This window comes from Vigna umbellata, chromosome 1, assembly GCF_029865625.1.
Source record: "Vigna umbellata cultivar VRB3 chromosome 1, Vumbellata_1.0, whole genome shotgun sequence".
Classification (NCBI taxonomy): domain Eukaryota; kingdom Viridiplantae; phylum Streptophyta; class Magnoliopsida; order Fabales; family Fabaceae; genus Vigna; species Vigna umbellata.
Window position 1 is genome coordinate 54,845,444 of NC_142165.1, and position 26,882 is coordinate 54,872,325.

The 26,882-nt window shown below is 29.1% G+C and overlaps 2 protein-coding genes across 5 annotated transcripts; both read right to left on the reverse strand.

Annotated features, from left to right (window-relative positions):
- Positions 1-70: 70 nt before the first annotated feature.
- LOC124827582 (guanosine nucleotide diphosphate dissociation inhibitor At5g09550) lies at positions 71-7,740 on the reverse strand. Of its 2 annotated transcripts, XM_047300669.2 has the most exons (13): positions 7,402-7,740; positions 4,816-4,878; positions 4,659-4,742; positions 4,223-4,330; positions 3,923-4,095; positions 3,654-3,765; positions 3,363-3,443; positions 3,225-3,287; positions 2,678-2,779; positions 2,438-2,562; positions 1,829-2,039; positions 1,353-1,427; positions 71-852 (listed from the first exon to the last, which is right to left on the reverse strand). In XM_047300669.2, exons 1-13 carry the CDS (start codon positions 7,486-7,488, stop codon positions 799-801), a joined length of 1,338 nt encoding a protein of 445 aa, XP_047156625.1. In that variant the 5' UTR covers positions 7,489-7,740; the 3' UTR covers positions 71-798. The 2 variants fall into 2 exon arrangements, with proteins under 2 accessions (XP_047156625.1, XP_087959915.1); XM_088103789.1 differs by having other exon boundaries at positions 3,225-3,443.
- Positions 7,741-9,788: 2,048 nt separating this feature from the next.
- On the reverse strand, positions 9,789-24,740 carry LOC148205777 (MADS-box protein JOINTLESS-like). Of its 3 annotated transcripts, XM_088103791.1 has the most exons (10): positions 24,603-24,712; positions 24,364-24,385; positions 24,014-24,199; positions 22,992-23,067; positions 14,284-14,345; positions 14,099-14,198; positions 13,827-13,868; positions 10,716-10,754; positions 10,340-10,443; positions 9,789-10,008 (listed from the first exon to the last, which is right to left on the reverse strand). In XM_088103791.1, the coding sequence occupies exons 3-10, from the start codon at positions 24,193-24,195 to the stop codon at positions 9,999-10,001; spliced, it is 615 nt and encodes a 204-aa protein (XP_087959917.1). In that variant the 5' UTR covers positions 24,196-24,199; positions 24,364-24,385; positions 24,603-24,712; the 3' UTR covers positions 9,789-9,998. The 3 variants fall into 3 exon arrangements, with proteins under 3 accessions (XP_087959917.1, XP_087959916.1, XP_087959918.1); XM_088103790.1 differs by lacking the exon at positions 24,364-24,385 and having other exon boundaries at positions 24,603-24,740; XM_088103792.1 differs by lacking the exons at positions 10,340-10,443; positions 24,364-24,385 and having other exon boundaries at positions 24,603-24,740.
- Positions 24,741-26,882: the final 2,142 nt, after the last annotated feature.

Sequence of the window (26,882 nt, forward strand, 5' to 3'; positions counted from 1 at the left end):
TGCACCCAGTGTAGAGCTATTTAAATTAGGAAAAATATAATCATACACCTTTCTACACCTATCTAACACCTAATTATTGTACTTGATTCATCTCAATTTGTTTTATATTTGCATATAAAAATATTCTTTTTTCAGTGTTGAACGAGTCGAGAGTAAAAAATGTGGTGTTTGTAATCATCATGAATGCTGGGTGGTGTCGCTCTACTTTTTCTTTTTTCGGTGTTGTATGCAATGTGAAGAACTTGTGACCTGATCGAAAACTAGAAATAATGAAAGGGGGACACGATAAATTGAATTTTGGGAAAAGTAGGTGCTGATTTTGCCAATTATAATCACTACACTTATATTGCACAATATTTTTTGTGCAAAAGCATTATGTTAATAAAGGTCTTGCCATCAATTTGAAATGAATGAATAATCTACGAGTTGTTTAAATGAGCGTGATGTATAAAATTTATATGGGTTAAATGTCTTAAGTATCCTTAGTTTTCTTGCAAGACAGATTATCACATCATAGTCATTTTTATCATGTTACATTCATATAATTTTAAGCAAATATTCTGAGAAATGGAATTAACTATGGAAGGAAAATGATCTTAAAGAATTATATTGACTAATAAACAGCTCGTCTGAATTAAAGAATGCTGTCACACATGGGACATACAAATTCCATCGAGAAAACGAACAAGGATGTGTTTTGTTCCCATTAAATCATCTAAAAGATAAATTTGAAAAAAAAAGAAAAGAATAAAGCTTCTCTTTCAAAACTTGGGCATGTTTATATAGCTTCAAGCAATCTCAATCTTCAGCTGCAGCACTTGCGGCACTCAAGTCCACAGAAAGATCAAGAACCTGAAACAAAAGACAAAAGTGATGCTGATCAGGAAAAGAAAAAAAATCCAGACTTTATTACCTTTTCCCCTTGAATATGATATTTTATTTATGTAACATTACATTTGGTGCATGCAGAGGCAGAATACCAAGATCATACTGTAAATCATTCTATCAGATTCTCAAAGGTATAGAAATTCTGTTACACGAGGTAACAAAGTAGGTCTAAATTTTGCTTGTAGGTTGGAAAATCGGAACACAGCTACGCATGCTTTTTAGGTCAAATCTACAAGTGCAGGTACCATTCTATATTATGGTGATAATTTAGCTTTATGTTTTAAAATGCAATTTCATAAGTAAGAAGTAAAAAAAAAGGAAATATTGTTAAATTTCAAGCACAAGCTTTTGTGTAAATGAAAGATACAAGTTCTTTTTTAATTCTTGTTCTCAAACTCTGTAATTGTCATAGTATGTGATGAGATATGTAATGTAAATTCCATTTTAAGTGAAAAGATACAAACCTTTCCAGTGATTTTGCTGTACATCCCGACCACGTCTTTAACCGTGGTTTCAAAGTGTGTGGTAGGATCATAGCTCTGCAAGGATTTAATTTCAGATCATTACACTTGGTTTTTTTGAAAATAAAAATAACGAGGAAATAAATTCCATCTTATATGCTGAAAAAGAAGTATTTATCATGAAGGACAACAGGGGAAACCGTAGGATTCTAATTGTAAATTTACAGAACATGTGATGTTCATTGCTTTATTTAAACCAAATTAATATTTGTTTCTTGTTTCTTACAACACGTTCTGGCCATATTCATTAGTGATAGACTTTGGATATTTTACGAAGTTAAATAAAACAAGCTACTTTGTATGTGTTTGGATGACTGTGCTCTAGATAACCCAATCAAGTACCGTTCACAATGGTTTGGAAATAAGAAACAACTACAGAAAGTAAAACATGCTTGTGAGAGATTCTACTCGATACTTACAGTAGAGATGAAACAACCATCAGCCTCATGATCATTGCAGGGTTCAAACCTGTCATACATGTCATAGAATATCTCATCTACAGGTCCAAGAAGGTCAATACCAGGCTTCAATTCCACCTCTGGTTGGTCAGTCTCTGCTTCTGTTGTAACAAAAGCAATAAATTTTCCTTTGGGTGCTACATTATGAGCATAAGAGCAGCAGAAGAGATACCTGCAATAACGACGTACATGAGCAAACATAGCCAATAAATTTTTTTTTCTTTTGCTTTTATAATTTTTAAAATGGAAATTTGAATTGAATTTTCCATTTTATAACATACTTTGCTGTATAACAACAATATCTGTCAGTTACAAATACTTTCTGTGATTACAAAAGTCAACAGACGGGTATTTATAGTGAGCCAAGTTTGATTCTACAAGGATTTCTATTCTTTTCTTCTTCAAGAACCTGAATATGACCTTTTTAAAGAGGGAATGACAAATTTTTGCAGGATTTCTGAACTCCTCTTTGGAAAAAGGATGTTCCCTTGTGTGTTTTCTTATAGTTTGTTCTTTTCATGGATATTTGGTAAAATATGAAAGCATCGCAGTTGATCAAAGCAAACCTACATATCTGACTTGCGACCAAGCTGCTTCTGTGGCAGAATGACTTGTGCTGAGTGAGAGTCATTGGTTTCTGGAATAGGATGGCTCATAATACATATTGCACGTGAAACCCTTCCAACCTTTTGAACCTGATGAATGAATAGTGTCAAATGGAGTGGAGGAGATCACACTTTGCTGCAATTCATGTTTTCAGACTTCGGACATTCATGTAGCTCACATTTCTTGTTATCATAGAAATCTAACCTTATCAGATAGATATGATGGATCACAAACAACTTTCTTGCATTTGGCTGTTTCTCCTTCTGAAGTCACACCGATGGCTTTCCCATTTTCGTCAAATTCTACCTGTGTACCACAAGATTAAATGTGAGGAGAAATGTACAAAAAGGAACTTGAGAGTACCTTTGCATATATTGGTTAAGGTGCATTTAGTATACCTTCTAATAGAGGCTTATAATTACTTAAAAAGTAAGTCTAATTGATTTTTCTCTTTTAATATAATGTTTGTGATTAAGTACTTTCTACTTTTGTTTCCTTAACCCATATTTGATGAGCATTGAATAACATTTTGCTCTGTATATTGTGGATTCTTCTATTTAACAGGTTTCAGGAGTTGAGCAACACAAAGTAAAGTAATGATCAATTTACAAAAACTGAAAGGCAACAATTATCTTCTTTAAAATGACTCCCAAAAACTGTATCAGACAAGATAAACTTCAAAATTAAAATAAATTCTCTTGATACAAATTTCACAAGTAATTACAGAGCAATTGGTTCTCCTGTAACTTACCTTGCATTCTGGTTTGTTCAGCATGTAAGTTCCACCGTACACAGCACTTAGACGTGCAAATGCCTTAAGGAAATCAAAGAAACCAAAGTTTAGTGCCTGTAGTTTACCAAGATTAAAATGGAAATAGATATGGAGAACCTGAGGCAACTCTCCCAGTCCATATAGTGGATATATGTAAGGTGAACCTCCTTGAAAGCGTGCTAGGGACTCTGCATAAATCTGTACAGAAAACACATATTACATGCTGATAAAGTTTAAGAAGTGACTCCATGTCTGCAAAATATCAATGTAATAAAATTAAAATGCACAAGACAAAATTTCCATGAAGGAGATAAACAGGAAGCCTGTGGAATCTCGTGATCTCAATTAGTAATTTCAACTACTCTAGCGAAATATATGATAATAGATTCTGATCAGCACAATCAGTACCTTAACTCTCTCCACAAAATCCTTGGCTGGCTCATCCAAGTAGCTGTCATCACGATGAAGTGCCAAGGCGTGACCTATGAAGTCAATTGTATCATCTTCCAGTCCATATTTCCTACATTTGGAGAAACCATTAAACATATAGTAAGGTAGATTTATTCAAGTATTAAAGCAGATCACAATCATGTTTTATGCTTAATGTGATTGAAGAAAGATTTTAAGGGATGAAAAATCAAGTAATACAGAGGAAAATAAAGGAATCAAATACATACGATATCAACTGCCTTGCTGTAACTTGATTCAAATCTAGTCCTTCGTGAGATTTGGGATCATTCTGGTCATAATCTTGGACATAAATGAAGAACTTCCGAGCACGGCGCTTCTCAAACAGTCCCATTAAAGGCGATTTCAGTGCTTCAACATCTGTTGCAGGGACTTTGTATATCTAGAATAAATAAATTCAGATATTCTGTCGTAAGATATTTGTCAAACTGCAATAGGTTTGATGAAATCTGAAGCTTGCAACATAGTAAGAAACATAGAACTCGTGAGAAAATAAATATGTTGCCTACCTTTCCCTTATTATACACAAAGCTTCCATCTACAGCTTTGAAGTTCAAGTACTTTGTAACATCTGTGTGAATGAGAACACGGACTAAAGCTCCATTCGCCATCATAAACTACAAAAAAACAGATGAAAAGATGGTTTTTGTTTCAGAAATAAACAGAAATGATAACTCTACAAGATCCATTTCATGCATAATGAGAGAGAACTCAAAGCAACTTGCTTTGCTTTTCCACATTAATTTATGCTCAAAAAGGAAATAACAGAAGAAATTGATCTACATTGCCCAACAGTTCCAAGAGCCAAGAAATATGAACACATAATTAGCACAAGTCGCTTGTCCACAATGCATAGATACTGCTAACAAGATGCATCAATGTTTCAACTGCAAAATGTGACATACAAGTACATACATACATATAAATATGAGAGCAGTGAGTTACCTTAGGTATCATATCAACATTGTATTCTCTGCTGGAACCTAAGTCCTCTGGTGGCTTGTCATCTGACCTAAATCGTTTCCATAGCTAAATGGCAGAAAATGGATTTTAGTAAGAAAACTGAAAAGGAGATATTTGTATTTCTAATCAAACAAGTTACCTGTGTAAGATTGAGAGATGTAGAAGCTCCTCCATAATAGTCATTTCTATCCATGTGCAACACCTAATTCAACCATAATCAAATGACTTATAATTTTAAAAATTCAGAATTATTTAACAACTTTCTTAGTGGAGACATAGTCTAAGCTTGGTCACAATTAAAATACTCCTTTTTTATATATAACAAATTACCTAAAATATAAAATGTTTCCACTTTGTTGTCATCTGCTAAGTCAAGCAAAATAGATGAAATCATGATATTAGCCTATGCCTTAACTCATTAAGTTTGGATTTGGAACAGGCGAAAATTATATTATATGTATAGTTTATTATTCTATAATCTATATTATAACAACAAATGTTACTTTTTCAGTAAGTTAAAAAAATTAAAATAAATAATTTTGTTAAAATGTAATAAAAATACCAACTTTCACATAAGAAAATGTAATATGCTTGGAATTAGGAGGACCGTCTAGGTAGGATCGTGTTTAATCTAAATTTTGTTTGAAGTTAATTAAATTTAATTGAATCGGGTGTAGTTCATTTTATTTTATTTTATTTATTTAACAATCCAATCGAATCAAAAGCGTGAATCATTAGATTGTATAATTTTAAAAAATAATTATTTATTAAAAAAATACCTCTAAATTTTATCATTTTTTTCATAATTATAAGGCTAAAATTACTTATTATATATATATATATAATAATAATCATATCATAAAATATAAAAATATTTTTGTTAAAATTTATGACATTCTAATCTTAATTGTGTCACTCATTTTATTCAATTTATTCTACATATTAATAAAAAAGTTCGATTAAATCCCTCAATTTTTAAAATTCTAAAAATGTGACATCATTTTACTCGATAAACAATTTAACCAACCTATGTTAGTGGTTTTAATTTATGCATAATGCAATTTATTACCAATGGATAACAAAAGTATAAAATTAATAACATCAATTTTAATGTATTGAAGGTTTACATTGTTAAATTGGAAAAAAAATGATCGATTTGATTGAATGATAGAAATCACATTATTGCAATTTTAAAATTTAAGGACTTGATTATATCTATTATCAATAAATGGATCTAATTAAACAATAAATAAATAAATAATACGACTAAAAGATAATCAAGCCTAAAATATCAAACAAATGGTTATTTTTTATATTATATATTAATTATGTAATTGGATTGACTTAAGTGAAGTTTGAAATTCGTTGAACATGTTACACAATCCAATTGTATTTAAGTGCATTAAGTAAAACCCAACTCACAAAAGTGTAATTAGACCTAGTTGAATTATATAAAATTACAAGTGGCTACACGTCCCGAAACAAGAAAACAAAAAGCTATTGAAAAGTAATTATAAATCACGATTTTTAAAATCCCTCAAAACAACTTATTTTTCATAGAAAAGCAAAGTTTTCTTTATTAAATTTGAGCAGATGTCTCAAACATTAAACTTACTCTTTAAACAATCTATTTTGTTTAAAAAATTGAAATGGGAAATATAGACATTCCGAAACATGTTATTAAGCATAGACAAGCTAAAATTATTAAATAAATTAAATAGGTTCAATTTTCAGTTAAAAAGCGAACAGAATACAAACATTAAATAAATATTTATATGAAGTAACTAAACTAATTTCAGATATTGAATTTATAAATTAACCAAGCCACTGTTTGTTCGTCGTAGACAGGCATAGGTCAAGCTTGTCTTGAATTCATGTTTCTACTTCAACATATGACACACTTTGAAAAGACAAGACTACATAGGCCATTGCACTCTTTTTTTAGCGAGGGAAATTTGACCATCATTTTTAAAGTTCTTTTATAATTTTTCATTTTCTTACATCACTTTTCCATCGAGGCTTTAGGATATCGTCTATAAAAAAAGAAGTAAATATATATATATATATATATATATATATATATATAGATATATATATTAATTATAAATGATGAAAAATCCATTTTAATTATGTGATTACACAGACAAATGCTCCCACCAAACTATGTCATAAACCAGATTAGATTCTTTAAGAATTTTTATATTTTACATTTCTAGCTAAAAATTAAGTACGTTTTTAATTTTCTTAATTTTTAATCAAAATTAAAATTAATTTCTTTTTAAAATTTTGATTTAATTTAATCTTTCAACTTTAAAAATGTATTAATTCTTTTAACTAAATTTTATTAAATTTATTTGATGTTTTAGGATAATATTTTATTTACATTATTGACAAAATTTAGTTAAAGTAACTAAATGAAGGCAGTGATTAAAGTAGATCAAAATTTAAAAAAAAGTTAATTCTAATTTTAACTTAAAATTAAGAAAAAAAATATGTTTAACCTTAAAATATATCATATCCTATTTGATATACACCTCTTGCTACTTAATTAGCTTGATTGTTTTAAATAAGTTTACCTAATTAATTAATTGTTTCTTGAAAGAATATTTAAAAGTGTTTACATATGAAGAAATAGGAAGAAATGAAGAGAAAATGTGAAAGAATGATGGATGTGGTTTTAGAACGAAACATTAACATAAGAAGAATGGGAAACTGAGAAAAGAACCTTGAGGCCATCAACAGAGAGAAGACCACTGAGGATGCATTCCTTGAGACCTGTGCCCAACACAATTACATCGTACTCTTCATCCATAGTATGTCGATTGATTGAGTTTCAGAGAAATTGAAATTGAAACTGAAATTCTGACAGAACAGCAAACCAAAACGAGGTTTTGAATTTGATGAGGAAGGAAATGAGAGGAACAAGGATTTGTGTGTGTGAAAGAGATTTGAAGCAGAACACGTCTTTAGCACAACGTAACGAGACTAACGCTCCCTAAAATAACTCTTCTCACAATGCACACACGTGTTTTCTGTTATCAAACCATTTTATTTTATTTTTTTTATTTAAATCCCAATCATTTGAACATTTTTTACATTAACTTTCATTTTGGATAATCAATAATCAATGTCAGTAAATTTTCACATTTTTTCTTTTGTAAAAGTTTTAATAACGGAGTGAAACTCTTGAGCCGAAAAGCTCTTACAAATTAGAAACTATAGTAATTCAAAGTGAGTTGAGAACTTAGAAAAGTGTTTATAAATAATATATAGTTTTTAACCTTAACTTTTTAATTATATAAAATTTGTAAATTTTCTAAAACACATTTTAACTTACAACGAATACATTATTTGTAAATATTCTAATACACATTTTTACTTACAAAGAATATATTATCACTAAAAGTTTAAAAATTATTGACAACATTTCATTGATAATTCTGAAAATTATTGAGTGTTATAGAAAAAGCATGTAAATTCAATTTTAAACTTTTTTATTTTTATTGTGATAAAAATATCAACGAAATTTAATGCAGGTTAAAGCAACGGAAATTCAGGTCTTCTGTTTTTCTAATCTACTTTCTATTATAGATAAACTTTCTCCAACAGATTAATTTAGTGTTTATTAAGAAATGCTTGATTAAACATTATTTTTTTCTTCTAATGAAAATTATCTTCATCGTTATAATTTGATGCAATATATGGAAAGTGTGAGAGGAGTAAAGGACTCATAAATAGAACACTTTTGAGAAAAAGTTTGTAATGTGTCAAAGATTGTAAAAAATTTAAGTATATCAAAATATAAAGAGAAAAGCTTTGTTGACTCAAAAAATCCAACAGATTTTGGTGTACTTTTATAATGAGTTTTGATTCATCTGAAATTTAAGTTTTATAATTCATAAGGATTTTTTTTTTCTTTAAGTTCTCCTACTGAAAATTTTATTTTTATATTTGAATTTTTAAATTAAGCTAACAATTTGTTGTCAATATATCAATTGTCGTTATTTTTTTTTATTTCTTTGTGTTTTCAATCTTTTATATCATTTAGTCAAATTTGTCCAAAACAATTCATTCATACCAATATATGATTAGGTGTGCATTGCCACTTCAATTCTTGTTTTAAATTGAATTGTTGCTAAGTTTACTGGTTACTTCTTTTAATTTTCTAATTTTTCAAGATAATTGACCTTTTAAAACATTTTTCTAATATAAATTTTCTATTCAGTATTTTATTTTGCAAACTAAAACATTTATAATACATAAGATTACATAACAAATAAGGATCTGGTGGAGAGAAAATGCCTATAATTTGTTATGAAGTTCTCGTTTAGTATATTTCATGATGGTGATAAACTCACAAGAATATTATCAAGCCTTAAAATATGTACAAATGCCTGTTTATTATTCTAGTTTTTTTTTTTTTGAAATTTAAGCTTCAAGAGAGGTAGCTAGAATTAAAAGAAGTAACCATACTTCTACTTCCCTTCTAATTTTGTTTGAAAAAGTTTAAAATACAAGACACGAATTAAATTAAAAACCGCTTTTTATAGGAAAAAATATGAATTGAATCAAATAATTAGCCCTATCTAATCTACAATAGTTCCACTAATGATTTTATAGCTTTTGAAGTAGAAGTTCAACACACCTCTTTCCTTAAATAGAGCGATTTCATTAGTTTTGACCTAAAAAAAGTTGTTGAGTTCTTCAATTAGAAAAAAAGATATGACCTTTTAGAAAATCATCTTTGTATATTATATATGTTTTTTTTTTCCAAAGGTGAATTTATATTAGTAACATTAATATTCAATACTATATGTCAATTTCTACACCAACATAAATATTTGTTAGTATAATGTATTATAATATTAAAACTAGGTATACTAATACCACAAATAATTTCGTAATGTTTATAGTTAATTTAGTTTTGAAATAAAGAGAAATGAAAGCAATGAAGATTGCAGATTAATTTAATACCAAAATGGTAATGACAAATCTACAATCTTTGACCTAGTATTTGATTAAAGGATGTAGGACAAAGAAAAGAATGAATAACCTCTTCCATCCTTATTTGGGTTTCAATAAAAAAAAAAACAAGAAAAAGAGAAACATATATGTAAGAATGAAATTAACTTTTATGGTGATAAACTATAGACATGATCGAAGCATCGACCACTAACTCATGAGTATATAGAAGGATGAGTTAAGTACAAAATGCATCCCTTAAATTTACTTTACATAAACACTCCATTCAATTGGTTTTCAGTAAGACACATAAAGGAAGTGAACGCTGTCACTTCTAACATTCTACAATTTTCTTGAAATTTAAGGTAACCTGAAACCCACAAAGATAGTCGAACTCAATGAGTAACCCTCAATATATATATATGCTAAAAATTGTATGTCAAATCTCATACAATCTAATTTAATGTACAAAATGCATATATGTAAATTAGTCCATCTTAATTTATATAAACTCTAATTAAATAATTTTAGAAAAGAAAAATAGTTTATACTCATCCTATATACAAGCAGTTAAGCTTTCATATCCTTAGCCACAACTTGATTAAAGAATTATTAATAAATGAAGAAGATATTTACGTAAAATAACCACACTAAATTAGGCACTCGTAAGTTTGAATTAATGTATAGAAAAAGTAACTAACCCCAACTTGAGAGATGTGTCACTATAACCATCTTCAGGAAGATTAGATGAATTGCTAATAATGGATTCCGATGATTGCCTGTGTAACTGGATAAGGCTTGGTACCTAAATTTTATATGCATTACTTGAAATATTTATTTTTCTTTACAGAATAATAATAGCAAAATAATAATAATAATGGAATAATATACATTTATATTCATTTGACATATATATATATAATAAAAATAAAATAATTATAAAAAAAATATATTTAAAAATACAATTAAAAGTAAAGAATAATAGTATAAATAGTGTAAAATATTTATGTGTTAAAATATTATTTATCTGGATAAAAAATATCACAGAAACACACAAGTTTGAAAAGCTTATATCACCTGTTTCAATCTTTGGTTTTCCTCCATTAGTTCCACTCCCTGTATGAGCAACATAATCAGACATTGTAGCAGAGAGTTGCAAAGAATGCAGGTTTTATCTTGTTTCACCCCATTAAATACAAAAAATAAAGTTCATTCATTTGGGTAATATCTCTCAGACAAATTATGAGAGCCACTTGTCAAATTGGCCTTAACAAATATTAGACAGCAGAAGATGTCTCTCTCTAGATTCCTTACTGTGATTGTAACCTAGCTAGCAGAAAGGATGAACAAATTTTTCAGAGAAAAGTTATTTGGATGCCTTTATATATCTGTTACTTTCCACATTATTTCTGAGAGAGTGTTATGTATAGTAAGGATGTTTCCTGCAACATATCTTTGGATGTTCAACTTTTGTGAAAGCTTACAAAGATTCAGATGTCAAGTAGACAAGATCATTTGCGGAAATTTGTGGATACTTTAAATCTAATACGTAGATTTTGTGTCATTCAAACCTAGAAATAAATTACGTTTAAGCATTATTAATAAACACAGTTTCTATATGAAAGAATGATTCTAAGTGCTTCTATTTGTTCTCTCGTTTAAATAAGAAATATTTTACATTTGATATATTTTAAAGATATTGTGTTTTAGCGTTTATGATATCCTTTAAATGTAAACATGAATTAGTCTATTATGAACATTTTTGACTGAACCAAACGTAATATTTGTACATCAAAAACATAAAAAAAATATTTCAATACTTACATTTTGAGTATTAGTTTCTTTTGACTTAACATTATTAGTACCCCCTCAGTACTTTTGTTTCAAAAATGAACAAAGCATTTAAAAAATATTATTATTTATTTATTTATATTTCATTCAAATATTTAAATCAATTCACAATTACATTACTTCAATGAAGACCCAAGAAATCTGAGCTTCGATTTTCTTTACTGACTATGAGATTAATATTTAATTCGAAATGTTATCCCTTTCTGCAGTGAAAAAAAGTTAGGAGTTTCAGACAACATCGGCATATTTTGCTAAGTGTTAACAGGGTGACATCCATTAAACAAATTCTAATTCTTTTAATGAAGATGCTTTAACGAAGTAAAAATTATTTTGTTGCCCTACTTATCTAATGAATAATTTAGATAAATGCATTGTACTTATAAAATAAAAATAAGTAGAAAGGAATATAAGTGTCATTTCCCTAACATCAGTTTGACGCATTTGATATGATATGATCTGTGCAGATATGTTGGGAGACAGACATAACGTAAGCGTACTGACATTTTACCAGCCACAGTTGACAACCTTTATCTTTCTTTCTTTATATATATATATATATATATATATATATTATATAATACAAATGTATTTCGTACATGTAATATTTACAACAAATTACATTTATATTTCGAAATTTTTATCATATTTTTTATTTAATTAAGTTTGAAGTTCATGTAGATTTAAACATTTTTAATTAAATTCTTATTAAATTTTGTTGTTGTGAGTATTTATAACATTTTTCATTTAGTTTTTGTGTTTAATATTTTCATCACTGGAATGTCAAGATTGTTATTTTAATTACATTTTCAGAAATTTGAAATTTTGTGGTTTATATAAATTAATATTTATAATTAATGTAAAATAATAAATAATTTCTGTTGTAAAAACGAAAACATTAACATAAGTGACGATAAAGGAAACAATTCCTTAATTGTTGTAGGTAATTATATGGAAATCATGACCAATATAAATAAAGTCTTTGTAATTTTATATCAATAATCCTAATTCATGGAGACAAATAAGCTATCTTTATAATTTTATATCAATAATCCTAATTCATGGAGACAAATAAGCTATCTAGTAGGATAAGAATCATGTGATCCAGTTAACAAAAATATTAAACTAGGACTCAATTAAAAAGAATAAAAATTATGAGTAAAGATATAGGAAGATTATTAGTAGAAAGATAATGAAAAGTATAGATCTATTTGTTTCCCATATAAGGATAGGTTATTATAATCATTTTTTTTATGATCAGGATTATTATCACATTGAATTTTAAATTTAATTAATTAACTTTTAATGTGTATTTAGTTTTATCATATTTTTTAATCATTACTTTTTTCAGTCAATAATTACAAGGACACCTCATCTTCTAAAGTACATCCCCATATAGAAAAGTCAAATCCTTTACATTATGTCTTCCTGATTATACAATGATTAATCATGGGTTCGAAATCTTGCAGCACTTCAGCAACATTGAAATTTTCTATCGATTTATTTTACTTTTCTATCTACCATCTTTTTTCTGATGGAAATATATTCTGAACTAAGTTGAAATAAAAGTTTCTTACTAAGCTGAAATTACTTTGATCAAACTGAGTTAAATATACACTAAGAAAGGCTAAGTTCAAGATGTTTAAATAAGGTGAAGGTGGAACTACTTGTTAAAGTCCAATTAAAAATACTTTGATCAGGACTATCTAAATTATATTCTCCCTGAGATCAAATTGAAGATGTTGTAATTGATACAGTACAAAAGATATTTTGGTAGAAAATAACTAAAAGCTGATAAAGGATTTTTAAGCTTTCATACCAATCAGAAAACACATATCTAAATATATATCCCACTTTTAAAGAAGTAACAAAATATTTAACTTAAAAATACATTGATTAAACTGTATTACCAATTTTAACTAACCAGTCACTATAAAACATGTTAAATATCTCTCATTTCCACTCCAACCTGCACATACTTGGGTGGAAGTTTATTACGTATTCCTATTTTCCAGATTGAAAAGAAAGCTGAACCATGATCCAGAAAGAAGTTGGATACAACTTGACACATTAAAGAGAAGAAAAAAAGAAGCAAAAAGCTGTTAAATAAGAAAGGCAAAAGCCAGGTTTTGCCCTTAATGCAAATCTTTGACTCACTTCACTGATACCATTAAAGGATTTTACTGAATATCGTTATCTCAATCATTTAGATGCATGCAACATGTACACTTCCACTCCTTTAATATGTTAATTAGACATAAACATTATGAATAATAACAATAATAACGACAGAGTATATATGAGATTTGAAATGTATCAGAGATTTTGATAAGATTTTACCTTTCTTTTAAGGTTGCTGATCTCTTGCATAACTTTTTCATCCTAAAACAAAATAGTATCCAATATGTCAGAAGCACATATTCATACGTTTCCCCACAATCACAATCACAAGTAATCAAGAGGAGAAGGTTGCAACAGTGAAAGCATATAGGTACCCCTTGTGAGAAATGAAGTACTACACACTAGTAACTAATATTTTCATTTTTTCTACTGCAAAAAGGCAGAAAGGTTAAATACTGAATTGTGAACATCATTGATCATAGGGCACAAACCTTTACTTTTGAAACATTGGTCAAACCCCTTTTAAGATTTTCCTCAATTTTCTGCAGTTCTTGCAGTGTCAATCCTTGCAGATCCTCTCCATTCAACTGCCTGTGTTAAAGATGGAAAACCTAGTCTGTGATATAGTATAGTATGTTTATATATATGCAACATATGAAACAGTGTGCATATGTACCTCAATTCATGATTCTTATCTTCTACTTTCTTGCGCAGGATGTCGTTGGAGTCACTCTCAATCTGTTCATAAATTTGAAAGTAATCTTCAACTTCTAGTTATCATGCAAATAGTGTCAAAGACAGTTAATTAATAATACTTTTCTTCTTGTAGTCACGAGATAATTAGCTCAATTTGCAGTTTTCCTTATACACCTCTACTAATCTACCTGTCAAGCTGAAAAAAAAAACACATTCATGCAACCACACCAGAAAATTCACAAGTATATTTCTCCTTCAAATGTCAATGCTTACCAAAAATAGGGAAAAATGTTAGTATGAAACTGTTGTTAGAAGAAGTTTCTTTTCAACTAATTCACTTACCGGATTTAAAGATAATAAATATTTTGCTTGATTGAATCACCATAAATTCATCATTAGCATCACCTTTCGTATGTAAAATTTGGTCCTGTGTGTAAATTTGTTTTCAACCTAAGTCTGATTGTAGTTGAAAACTATGCTGGAGTCTAGACTTGAAGGATGAGTTTTGAAAGGTGAAATAGAATTTTGGTAAGTTTATGACAATTTTGGGGAATTTGGCAGGTTCATGACCATTCGGGAAATTGTTTGTTTACAGAAAGTAATTCGAGTGAAACTTCCTATTTTTAAACATAATTACTCTATTTTGATTTTAGTAGTTTATTTTTCTTTCTTTTCAGCTTCAATTTTTATATTTTTGGAGTAGTCATTTAAGTGTTAAATTATTTGTTCTTTCTATAAAATCTTTAGTTTTGCTACCATCAGGCTGCCAAGATACTTTGCGTACCATCACTGAGGGTTGATATACTTTTATTGTTTCATCATTAATGGTGATATAATTGTTTAGGTTCAACAAAATGTATGAATTAAATTAAACTACTGTAAAATTTGAACTTTACTTTAAAAGTGGGTTGAGAGAATAGAAGTATATAATAACTTAAATGAATTGATATAGAATGGATTATGATTTTAGTAAATTAAACTAAATTGAACTAGTATAATTGTTTGAAGTATATGAATTGTTTGAATTATTACCCGTGATATATTTTCAAACATAATGATTCATAATCCAATTTAGTTCAACCAGTGTTATTTGATAACAATTCATTTTTAAAACCTAAATTAATATAACAATTTAATATAGTTTTCCTTTAAATAAATTAGCTATTTTATATACACTTTAGATCAGTTAAAGTTATACTGATTGCCATCAACATTCATTTACCTTAATCTCAATTGCAAGAACAATTTATACTTTCATTTTTTACATAGTATTCTCCAAAAGTAGACAATTAATGATTGCAAGTTCAAATTTAATCAAATCACTAGTACAGTAAAAGGAAACAACAGCGGTTATTTTTGCCTTTCCGCAGCGGTTCTAGAACCGAGGTATATACAGACGAGGTAAAAAGTGGTAGGGTTTTTGCCTCGGTTGAGAACCGAGTCAAAAAGATGTATGTTTTTGTCTCAGTTCAAATGCAACCGAGACAATAGAGAGTGTTTTATTTTTTTTTCGCCAAAAATTTGGCCTCGGTTGTTGGTCAACCGAGGCAATAGGTGGTTTTTTTTTCAATGGGTCATATTCCTCCATTCCTCCAAGAAGACTCAATTCATCCAAGAAGCAGCAAAGTAAAGACATGAACCGATTAACCAAAACAGAAGAACCAAGATCAAGAATTTAAAGGCACATCGTAATCAAAGTAATATTGGGCAAAAATATTAAAGCAAATGGAACTACTAAAAATCTAGAAAGATCAATGGAACCCAGAAAACACATAGGAAATAACAAGAATCTGGAAAGGATTTCATCTTAAGTACAGACAACATCCAAAGAGTCCCCGGCCTCAGGTACTTGTTCTCGGAGCTTCGTGACTGCCTCCTTGCCTTAACCCTCGGTGAGCAGCGAAGCTTGGATTTGTCTTGAAGTCTTTCCAAGGTTCCCCACGATATGCTCGTGCCAATTTTATTTTCCTAGAAGAAAATTGTATAAATGGAGGATCTGAAGGTAACCTCAAAGGTGCTACCATCTGCAAGATTCTGGACAAGATAACTGCACAAAACCACATAACATAGGAAGGCATTTAGTTGAATGATGTTTCAAACTCAACAACAAAGAGGGTATGGAGAATAAAAACAGAGACCGTCTTGGAACTCCCCTCACTGCTACTCACCTGCTGCAACGAGACCGTTTTAGTGTTCGAAGGCCCTTCCCCGAAATCCCTCACTCCAGCGGATCCCTTTTCCCAGACCACCTTTTTACCTTCCTTCTCCTTCACAAGAGCCTCTCTCGACACTTCGTGCTCCATCTCATCTTCCAATTCGGGAATCCCCTCCCTCTCCCTCACCTCCTTCGAATCCAGACTGCTCGCTCTCGACTCGAACCGAGACTGATAAATCGGATACCTGTTCTCGAAGCTACCGAAGACGCTGAGAAAATCCCAAGTGAAGATGCGAGGAGGAGACGGCGGCACTGGATGGGGACGCGACGGAGATGACGACGGTCCCGGGGGAGGGTAGTAAGGGTAATCCCCACCCGGAAACCCGTAGAAACCGTAACCGTAAGAAGGATCGGGCCATTGTCCAAATGTTGTGATGTGCTTCTCTGGTTCTTCATATACCAGTGGTCTTCTCCTTCGGTGACACCTTACTCATTCTCTCGTTTCCCACACTCAACCCAACCTGAAAAAAAAAAAGAAAATAAAATTGAAAAACAAAAATCAAGAAGAAGAAGAAGAGAGAAAGAGAAAGGTTGGTACATGGTGGTGAGGTGGAAGGTGAAAATAGAAGGCGGAACAGAGAGGGAAAGAAAGGATTGGGGCCGCTAGGGTTTTCGCCGCTAGGGAAAGAAAGGAATGGGGCAGCGGCAGAGGGAGGAGGTGGCAGAGGGAGCAGAAACGCAGAAACGTCGTTGGAGGCAGCGAGATACACAACCCTCACCGCAACAAAAATGAAGGCACCGAGGTCGTTGGTGGTAGCGGTGGGAGCAGCGATGGAGAGAGCACTGGCGTCGTTGGAGGCAGCGAGATGCACCACCCTCAGCGCGATTAAATGGAGGCACCGTCTGAAGTGGTTGGAGGCAGCAAAGAAGGAAGCAGCGTAGTTGTGGAGGCAGTGGAGGCAGCAACGCAGGGGAAACATGCGAAGAAGGAAAATGCATATGTTTTTACCCTAGACCAGGACTATTAACTCGGTTCCCAAAATACCCGAGGCAATATCCAGCCTACTGCCTCGGTTGTACTGCCACCCGATGCCTAATCCCTTAAAAAAAATTATTAAAAAAGCATAGGTCTCGGTTAGGGGCAAACCGATGTAGTACAGCAGCACATACTGCTTCGCGTAGAAAACCGAGGCAGTATGGGAATATCGCAGAGCTATATACTTCGGTTCACTTAGATAGCGAGGCAGTTACTGCTTTAGGCACCAGTTAGTGGAGAACCGAGGCGTATACCTTGGCTTTTATTACAAAACTGCCACCGCCTTTTTATACGCTTCGGTTTTTACAAAACCGAAGCGTATATGGCACGTTAGAAACCCCTTTTTGTACTAGTGAATGTATGTCAATATGAGGGCAATCATTTTGAACATAAGACTACTATAATGAAGAGGATCTTAGAGTTGCTTTAAAATGTCTGCAAAATTGTAAAGTTATGCCAAGAAGATTAAACTTATAAAAAGTTGTCAAGGAAAGATAAAGTTGTAAGATTTGAAGATATATAAAGGATAGATCGATAAAGCCGTAGAAGTTTGCCAACACTTTAAAAAAATATGTTGCTAATTAATGAATTGATAATGTACATAGGGGTTAAACAAGGGAAGTTAAAAATGTATATGTTATTGCTATGAGCTATGAACATATACCAGTGATAATGTTTATATATTGTTTTAAAATGAATATGCATGGTTAAATAGTTGTCGTATGTATATGTAATGTTATTTTCTCATAATAACAGGATTGAAGCAATTGTCAGTAATAGTTTTTCGACATTTTCACGTCAAAATAAGGAAACATCGCAGAACCTACAACTTGTTGCTTCTGACATGACAGAGAGATCCATTGTTGTCAAAAGTGTAACCAAATAGGTAACAAGTCTGACATGGAGATGAGATTTGTTACATTCAGGCATAGATATCACGAATGTAATACTCGATATTTATGATATTTGTGAATGATTGAATATTAGGTGATAAAATCTTCATTAAAATAGGTTCTAATATCATATAAAAAGTAAGTTTAAAATTAATTCATTCTTATAAACTAATTCACAAAATTAAATTTTTCGTGACTTATTAATTTTATCTCCAATAATGGAAGCTAAAATTATCACGAGGAACAGGCATCCTACATAAGTGCTTCCATGTTACAATTGGGATGAATCCCCGATTTGATGACATTAACGATGTCAGAGAAGCAACGTTAACTGTGTTGTTTATACATTATCCTTAACGTCATAATCAAACACATTCCCCATAATGGTGTCAACATCAGACGTGCTCAGAATAGCATGTGACAGCATACCAAGATCAAAACCCTAATTTAATGTCTTTTTTGACTCGTCTAACACGTCAAGAACAATGTTCCTCAAGAATAATGAAAAGAATAAAGAGCACGCTCCATTAAGCATTGTCCATGCATTTAAGAGCTAGAATAACCACGCCCCAAAACTGACAACTTTCAAAGTGACACACCAAGTCTCTGAAGTTCGGTCATGGATGATCGATTGATAAATCACATACAATGAATGATGTGTAAATTACTTGATATCACATACAAATGAAAATATCTGAGATGACAAGTTTTGAACCCTTAATGGAGGAAAATTCATTACAAGTACCCTGATACAATGGTGATTAATTACGTAATCGTATTCTGATAGGGTTTTTTTTTTAAAAGAGGTTAATTTAATCCGTAATGGTTTTTTTTATGAATGTTTTTTTATGAAGATATTATATATATGAGATTTCATTTTAACTTCTAGTAAAAAATCAATATCACTTTTAATCGAAAATCTCAATTGTAAGTTTATAGAATTTATTTTAGATATATATAATGTTTAAATTTTTTATTTTTACTCAATTTAAAACTTAAATTTACCGTTAATATTCATCATGCTGAAACACAAGTTTGTGCTATTTTTTTTTTCACAATCAACCGATAAACAATCCAAATTACTCGACTTCTTTAAATGAAATTTTGAATTACATTAGGGAGAGAAGCAAAGATACATTTTTGTATTAATTTGATCAGGCACGAAAAAGTAAAAAGGGTGAACCAGATATTTCCAACAACACAGCAATACTTGTTTGTAATATTGGAACTATGGTTTGTCAAATTGTGCTAATCACCGAAAATAATTGTAAGTGAGGAATAGGACTGGACAAAAATAACTGATCTGTACTATAGTTAACTATATTATATTATACTTAAAAAAACTGATTCACTTTTACTAAAAGTTCAATATACAATTTTATGGTATAGTTTTTAAAAACTGAACTCATAAGAGTTTCGTATCTAATCTTTTCTCTTCTCTAGTTCCCGTTCAATTGCTCCCTCTTCCTAAGAAAAACGTTATTTAATAATAAAATATTAATAAAAGAAACCGTTCAAATAAAAAGTTAATAATGAATTTTTAAGACAAAATTTTTTTATCACAAATTTTTATACTTTTTTATCAATAAACATATATTACTTTTTAAATAATATTATTTTAAGTAATAAAAGTAAAAAATATTTTTTTTAAATTTAATTTTATTAAATGATTAAGTAATATAAATCATAAAAAAAGACTATATAAAAAATAATACTTTAAATATATTATATTCTTTAACATATTATTAAATATGTTAAAAAAAACTTTTAATGATATTAAAATGTGTGTAAGGGCACACACTAAAATAACTATTTATTTTAAAAATCAACTTAATTTAAAATAAATATCAATATTATTATTTTTAAATGATAGTATTTTACATACTAAAACTAAAATATATTTTTAACGTTAAATTTTATTTAAAAAAATATATAATGAAATATCATAAAAAAATAGTAATGTAGCAAAAATAATTAATATTATAGAAATATCAAATGACAAAAAAATTAACAAACGTTTATTAAGAGTAATTTTTCTAGTATCATCTTTTATTATAGGTTTAATGTCTCAATAGGTCCCTATTTTTGTTCAGAATTTGAAATAGGTCCCTTTATTTTTTGGCGTCTCAATTGGGTCCTTATTTTTGTTAATTTGATGCAAATAAATTCTTTCCGTCAATTTCGTCAAACGGCGTTAATGAATGTGTGACGTGGCCTTACACGTGTCAATACTGTCCTCAGGCCACGTCACACATTCATTAACGCTGTTTGATGAAATTGACGGAAATGATTTATTTGTATCAAATTAACAAAAATAAGGACCCAATTGAGACGCCAAAAAATAAAGGGACCTATTTCAAATTCTGAACAAAAATAAGGACCTATTGAGACATTAAACCTTTATTATATTATAATAATTAATAAATATTAGTTTAATTTTTACATAATAAAATATAAATAATAAATAATTGATTAATAAAACAATTTTACGAGGGAACAAAATAAATATAAATAAAAAATTATTTTAAAATAAAATAAGTAGATAAAAAGATAAAATAAATTATATACACATATAAAAACAAAAAATATAAATAAAAAATTAAAAAAATAAATATAAAAGTAAAATAATATTCATGACAAAATAAATATAAATAAAAAATAAAAAATAAAATAAATAAATAATAAAATAATTTTCATACACATATAATAATAAAAGAAACATAAATAAAATAGAAAATAATAATATTAAATAATTAAAAAGTTAATTTGTAAGACACTTATGAATAAAATAAAATAAATATTAAAATAAATTTCAATTAAAAAGAACATGTATTGTTATACTATTCAGTTTAAAAACTAGTACAATTCAGTTTAAAATTAATATAATTCAGTTTAAAATTAATATACTTAGTAGTTTAGTTTAGTTTATATTGTAGTTTAGTACAATTTAGTATAGTTCAGTTCAGTCCAGTTTGATAAAACAAAAAACAATTCACTCCAATTTGTCTGAAGTCTGAACTGTTTTATAGCTCAGTTCAGTTTAGACAAATTAGTTTTTAGTTCAGTACAGATTTTAGTAATACAGTGTAGTGTAGTGCAATTCAGTTCTATTTGCTCATCCCTAGTGAGGAATCCTTTCAAAAACAACTTTTAGGAAAATGACTTACATGCATACACCCAGCATTTGTTTTTCACTCTTTTTTTTTCTTTTCTTTCTACCTTTCCTCTCATTTTATTTCATTGTATTACATACTATATTTTTTTTCTTTTTCTCTATTCTTTTCATTTATTTTTTTCTTTCTGTCTTTCTTCAATCTTACTTATGATGAACCTTTTCATATGATGGACAGCTACACATTTTATTAGATATTATGTGTATTAAAAATGTATAAAAAGATCATAAAACATATAAATATATAAATGTATAATCAAATTTAAACCGCATTAAACATTGCAAAAATACAAAAAAAACAAAACTATAATTTATTGTCATTATAAACTTCCTGTTACTTACGAATAGAAATAGAATTGTCAATCTAATTCCAAAATAATTCATAAAGTGAGCAATTTTCAGCTTTGGATATGAAGAAAAACAATGTTTTGATGATACCACGCATTTTTGTTTATTTCACTTTGTTTTATTGGATATAAATGTTTTAAAGGCATGAAATGCTTCAATAGTACATACAGGTAGACATCTAAAAATACTGATATCAAGTACACTAATCGAATATATATTGAAGTTTCATAGGTTTAGATATTTCATGGATGTATCAATAAAGTGTTCAAGAGTTATTGATTGGTACGAGTACATGAAGCAAATTAAACTTCATAGTTTTTTTTTCTTTTTCTGATAAAGATATTTATGCAGACACTTTTTCTGGATATAAAAAAATACAGTACATTAAGCTGGTTTTCTCTTAAAAGTGGTGATATTTGTACTTAAAGAAATGTAGGTCCCTACATAGAGTTCAGAACTTTCCAGGAACATAGAGCAAAAGGAGATATTGAGAATTAAGGAAAAGGACTTTAGGCAACCATGAAAAAAAAATGTGTAGATGAGAAAACTCAAAACTCAAGGTAAAATTACAATATTGGTGTATATTCAATAATTGCACATGAGACACTTCAGTTCAAGGTGAGATTATGATGTGAAGTCTATTCAAACATGCAAGAACTCTTTCATAGATGACCTATATCAGCAAGCATATACTCCAAAGAAGAGATAAGAGGGGCTTTTTGGCAAAGAATTTACTTATTTTCAGTAAGTAATTTCTACTTATTGAAATAGAATACATGCACAAACATGCTGTCTAACTTTAGTTTATCTAGTTTCATAGGTTATAACTTCTCTTGAAATAGAATTTATCTTCTTCTTTTCAATTTGGTTAGTTTTACTATGAGGGGTTCTGGTCTGGTCCCATATTTTTATCTTTGTGTACTCTTTTATATATATATATATATATATATATATATATATATATATATATATATATATGATTATTTGATGTGCTTTCCACTCTCAAGATAATAAAGAAATTCAGTATATATATCAACAATCATTCCAGCAACTACAATAATGAGTTGATGTTACTAAAGCTAACCTGAAGTTCCATAGAAGGACGATCCAGTCTATGCATTGCTGAATGACGATCGCGCTTTTCAATTACTTGTTGCATACTGAAAAACCACAAACATTAGGTTTACATTTCAATTTCCCTTCTTTCCTTTCAGTTAATTCTGCTCATAAAATTAGGAACTTCATATAATTTCATATAATTGCCTATGAAACCATTTACCTTGTATTTGATTTTTCTTCATTGAAGAAAATTGCATAAATTATACAAGTACTCGTATGCAAGTGGTAGAGAGTTTATACAGATACATATCTTTCACATCACCAACAAGTAGTTCGAGTAATTTGTATTTCAGAAAAGATGACCGTGAAATCAAAATACATTTCAAATAAGACTATTCTTTACACTTTGGCAATGCTGATAAAAGGCTAATTTCTAAACGTACTTTTGCTTTTCAGCAAATATGTACAATGCAAGCAAATTCCAAACGCAATAGCTGCGAGTGTTTTTCTGCAGAATGTTGTTCCAACTTCTGCAGGCAGCATAAAGATTCTTATAGGGAAGTTTACACACCTACTGCCCCAAATTAACTGGTTTCAGAAAACCAAGTTGCAAAAACATCTCCAAGAGAGAGTATAAACCATTTTAACAAAATTAATTTAACGTTTAAAGACAGTGCTCGAAGAGAGAGAAACTTGTCTGGTAACAACCCCAACAATTAAAGTAAAATTAAGAGAATTTGAAAATATATAAGAAATCAAAAATGTATATATTTTACACAGGTAATGAGCTCAGAAAATCCATTACTCTCTTCTGATCTCCTGAACCCGTGAAACAGATGTTATTATTATTATTACATATATATATATATATATATATATATATATATATATATATATATTATAAATTATAAATAAATGTTCTCTCTTTGCATTACCTTAATTAAAAGAAGGAATTAGCTATACTAAGGAAAGAAAAAGGAGGCGAAGTAATAGTTGAGAAAATGCAAAAAGGAAAGGAAGACATTGATGCTGAAAATAGTAGAATACCTTGAACTGGCATAATCAAAAAGCTTGCTAGTTGCAGAAAAGACTATGAGAGCTATGTCTGCATCACAAAGGGTTGACAACTCCTGAGCCTTCTTGAAAAGCCCTTTTCTTCTCTTGGAGAAAGTCACCTGCCTCGAACTGATGTTGTCGATTTTCTTGATCTGTATCCTCTTTCTAGTCATCTCCCTATCACAGAACAATCATCATCTAAGGGGGAAAAAAGGAAACACAAAGAAACACTTTCTCCACAATAAAATGGATCCAGATGAAATCATCTACTACGGGAAGAAAGAACACATAAACAAATTGAGACCACTCGACCATTTATTTAAACCTTAAACTGCACTTACCCAGGAATTTAATTTTCTTTAGCTGAAAGAAAAAAAAAATGCTTTGACATCATACATGGCAGGTGGGAGGTAGAGAGAGAAAGAGTAACATTAAAAAAAAGAAAAAAAAGAGAAAAAAAATGTAATAAACGAGATTCTTGAAGTAGGTCTGTGGAAGAAGAATCTAAGAGGAAGGAGCAGAAATGGAAAGCTTGAAGATGAAGCAGATGGAAGAGGAAAAAGTTGAAAGCGGAACTTACAATAATGGAAAGGGTGTAGCGAAGAATGGTCGGTTTGAGTTGCTGAAATGGGTGTTAGGAATAGAGAAGTGAGAAGTTTGTAAGACTTAGAAAGATAGATAGATAGATACATAGGATACAAATTGATGTGGGTGTGGGACAATACACTTATGCCTTTTATGGTCAAGTTGCTGTTCCCGTACTGCAACTATTAATTTTAATTTTATGTTTCCTTTTTTTCATTATTAAAATAAAGAAAATGATGTTTTCACAATCATACAACAACCAATAAACCTCTTTTGAAGGATACCCTCGTTAAAACAAAGTGAACTTAAAAAAGGAAAGAAGAATCATAAAACAGTGGGTGGGTGTCAGCTACTCGTATAGGTCGCATAGTATTCTTATTATATATCCAAAAAGTAAGCGTGAAAATACATTCAATTGTTATCTATACTAATCAAAACTAATTTAACATATAATTTACAAATAATATTCTAATTTAACATATAAATTAGAATATATTCTTTAAAATTAATTATAAAGATTTTAACTACCAAAAGATTATAATTTTAACTAGCTTTTAATTTAAAATTAGAGACTGGTTTAGAATTAATGAAAATAAATAACTAAAACTTAATCATTAATATTAAAAAAAAGATTTTAATTCATAAATTAATTATAGATCTTACTATCACAATCTTCTATTAAAAATCCTTAAAGAAAATTGTTATTAGGATATTAAAAACCACAACTTGCGGAATGGGGGAAAACACAATCACAAAAATGATTAGTTTTAACACTTTTATACATAAAAAGAGGATGAATGAATGATTATCCAAACGTGGAAAGTGGGTAGATACACAGTATAAGTATATCCTTGAAGCATAATACGCCCCCTTTTAATTTCATTTACGTCCAAATCTTAGTTCATGTAATACATGGACACACATTGATTATGATTTCTTACGTTGATTATGAATTTAGCTAAGAAAATTATGGTTTTTTTTTTCATAATAGATTTCTTTTATAAAAATATAATGTAATTTTATTATAATTTTAATGTTGTTTTTCATTTTTATTTTTTTTTGTTATTTTTTAATAAAAATTTTATTATATGTTTATTAATATATATTTATCTAAATTATGACTTCTTACATAATATTTTATTATTGTAAATATTTTTTTCATAAAATAAGGTTAAAGAAGTAAATGGCTTTTTTTTTAAATATTATTTACCAACAACTATTTATTTTTTTTAATTTAAATAAATTTTAACTCCAACTTACATTTTTCAAAATCATTTTATTAATTATTTTTTAAATATATTAATATATAAAAAATATTTTATTAGATTGACCAAATCAATTAAAAACTTTTCACTTGTTTATTTTCTTTCACTTTCCTATTTTTTTTTCTCCGAATCCAAAGAACGTTAGTTTTTACTATTTTAAACCTAAACCCTAAACATTGTAATATCAAAATTGATACATATAAAAAATAAATTTTAAAACACTATGTAAGTTATAATTGTTTTAAGTAAAAAATATTAATATCAAGAATAAGTTGTTGAATAAAAATAAAATGATCTTTATAACTATACGTTAAACATAGGAAAACAGAACGAGGATTTGAACAATGTTTTAAGTTTTTTTTTTCAAATGCGTTTAATAAATCGTGCATGGGTTAGATGGTCTGCAATAGTTATTAGACGATGGTATGTTTAAAAAAGAGTTTAGAAAAATGTTTATAAAACAAAACAATAACACACATAATTTTATAGTGGTTCACTCCAACCTGAGTTACGTTCAATTCTCCCTTAAGATCTCTTAAGATGTTTCACTCATTTTTAACAAGGATTACATGAGTCTCACCACTTAGATCATTTAACTCAACTAAGCTAAACATCAAGTATTTTAATTTACTTATGAATTAAAAAAATAACCAAAAAGATTTTTCAAATAAGATACAGATGTGATAACTCTTAGAGAGGGAGATAGAATAGGTTTTCAATACAAAGAAAATCTAAAAGACTTGTAAAGATTTTCTTTTTAATTGAAAACGTTAAATGATATAAAGAGACATCGGAAGAGCGAGTTTGTTTATATACACATATTCTTCTTGTCTTCTCTTTATGAAATCATCTATATATAGCTTTCTTCGAGAAAGATCCCTTAGATTGAGAGTTGACTTTCATGTAGAATTCATAGTCGTTTTAGATACGTAGTCAAACTCAGGTCTATGTTGGAGCTATTGTGTTTTATCATAGCTTTTATAAAAGTAGTTTCCACAATTTTGCAGAAC

Coding starts and splice junctions, on each gene's coding strand:
- LOC124827582 (XM_088103789.1), bottom strand. CDS start 7,488: ATGGATGAAGAGTACGATGTAATTGTGTTGGGCACAGGTCTCAAGGAA. Junction 4,743..4,815: donor CATCTCTCAATCTTACACAG/GTAACTTGTTTG, acceptor TCTGCCATTTAG/CTATGGAAACGATTTAGGTC. Junction 1,428..1,828: donor ATGGTTGTTTCATCTCTACT/GTAAGTATCGAG, acceptor AAATCCTTGCAG/AGCTATGATCCTACCACACA.
- LOC148205777 (XM_088103790.1), bottom strand. CDS start 24,195: ATGACTAGAAAGAGGATACAGATCAAGAAAATCGACAACATCAGTTCG. Junction 13,869..14,098: donor CCAATGTTTCAAAAGTAAAG/GTTTGTGCCCTA, acceptor ATTTTGTTTTAG/GATGAAAAAGTTATGCAAGA. Junction 10,444..10,715: donor AAAACCAAAGATTGAAACAG/GTGATATAAGCT, acceptor TATAAAATTTAG/GTACCAAGCCTTATCCAGTT.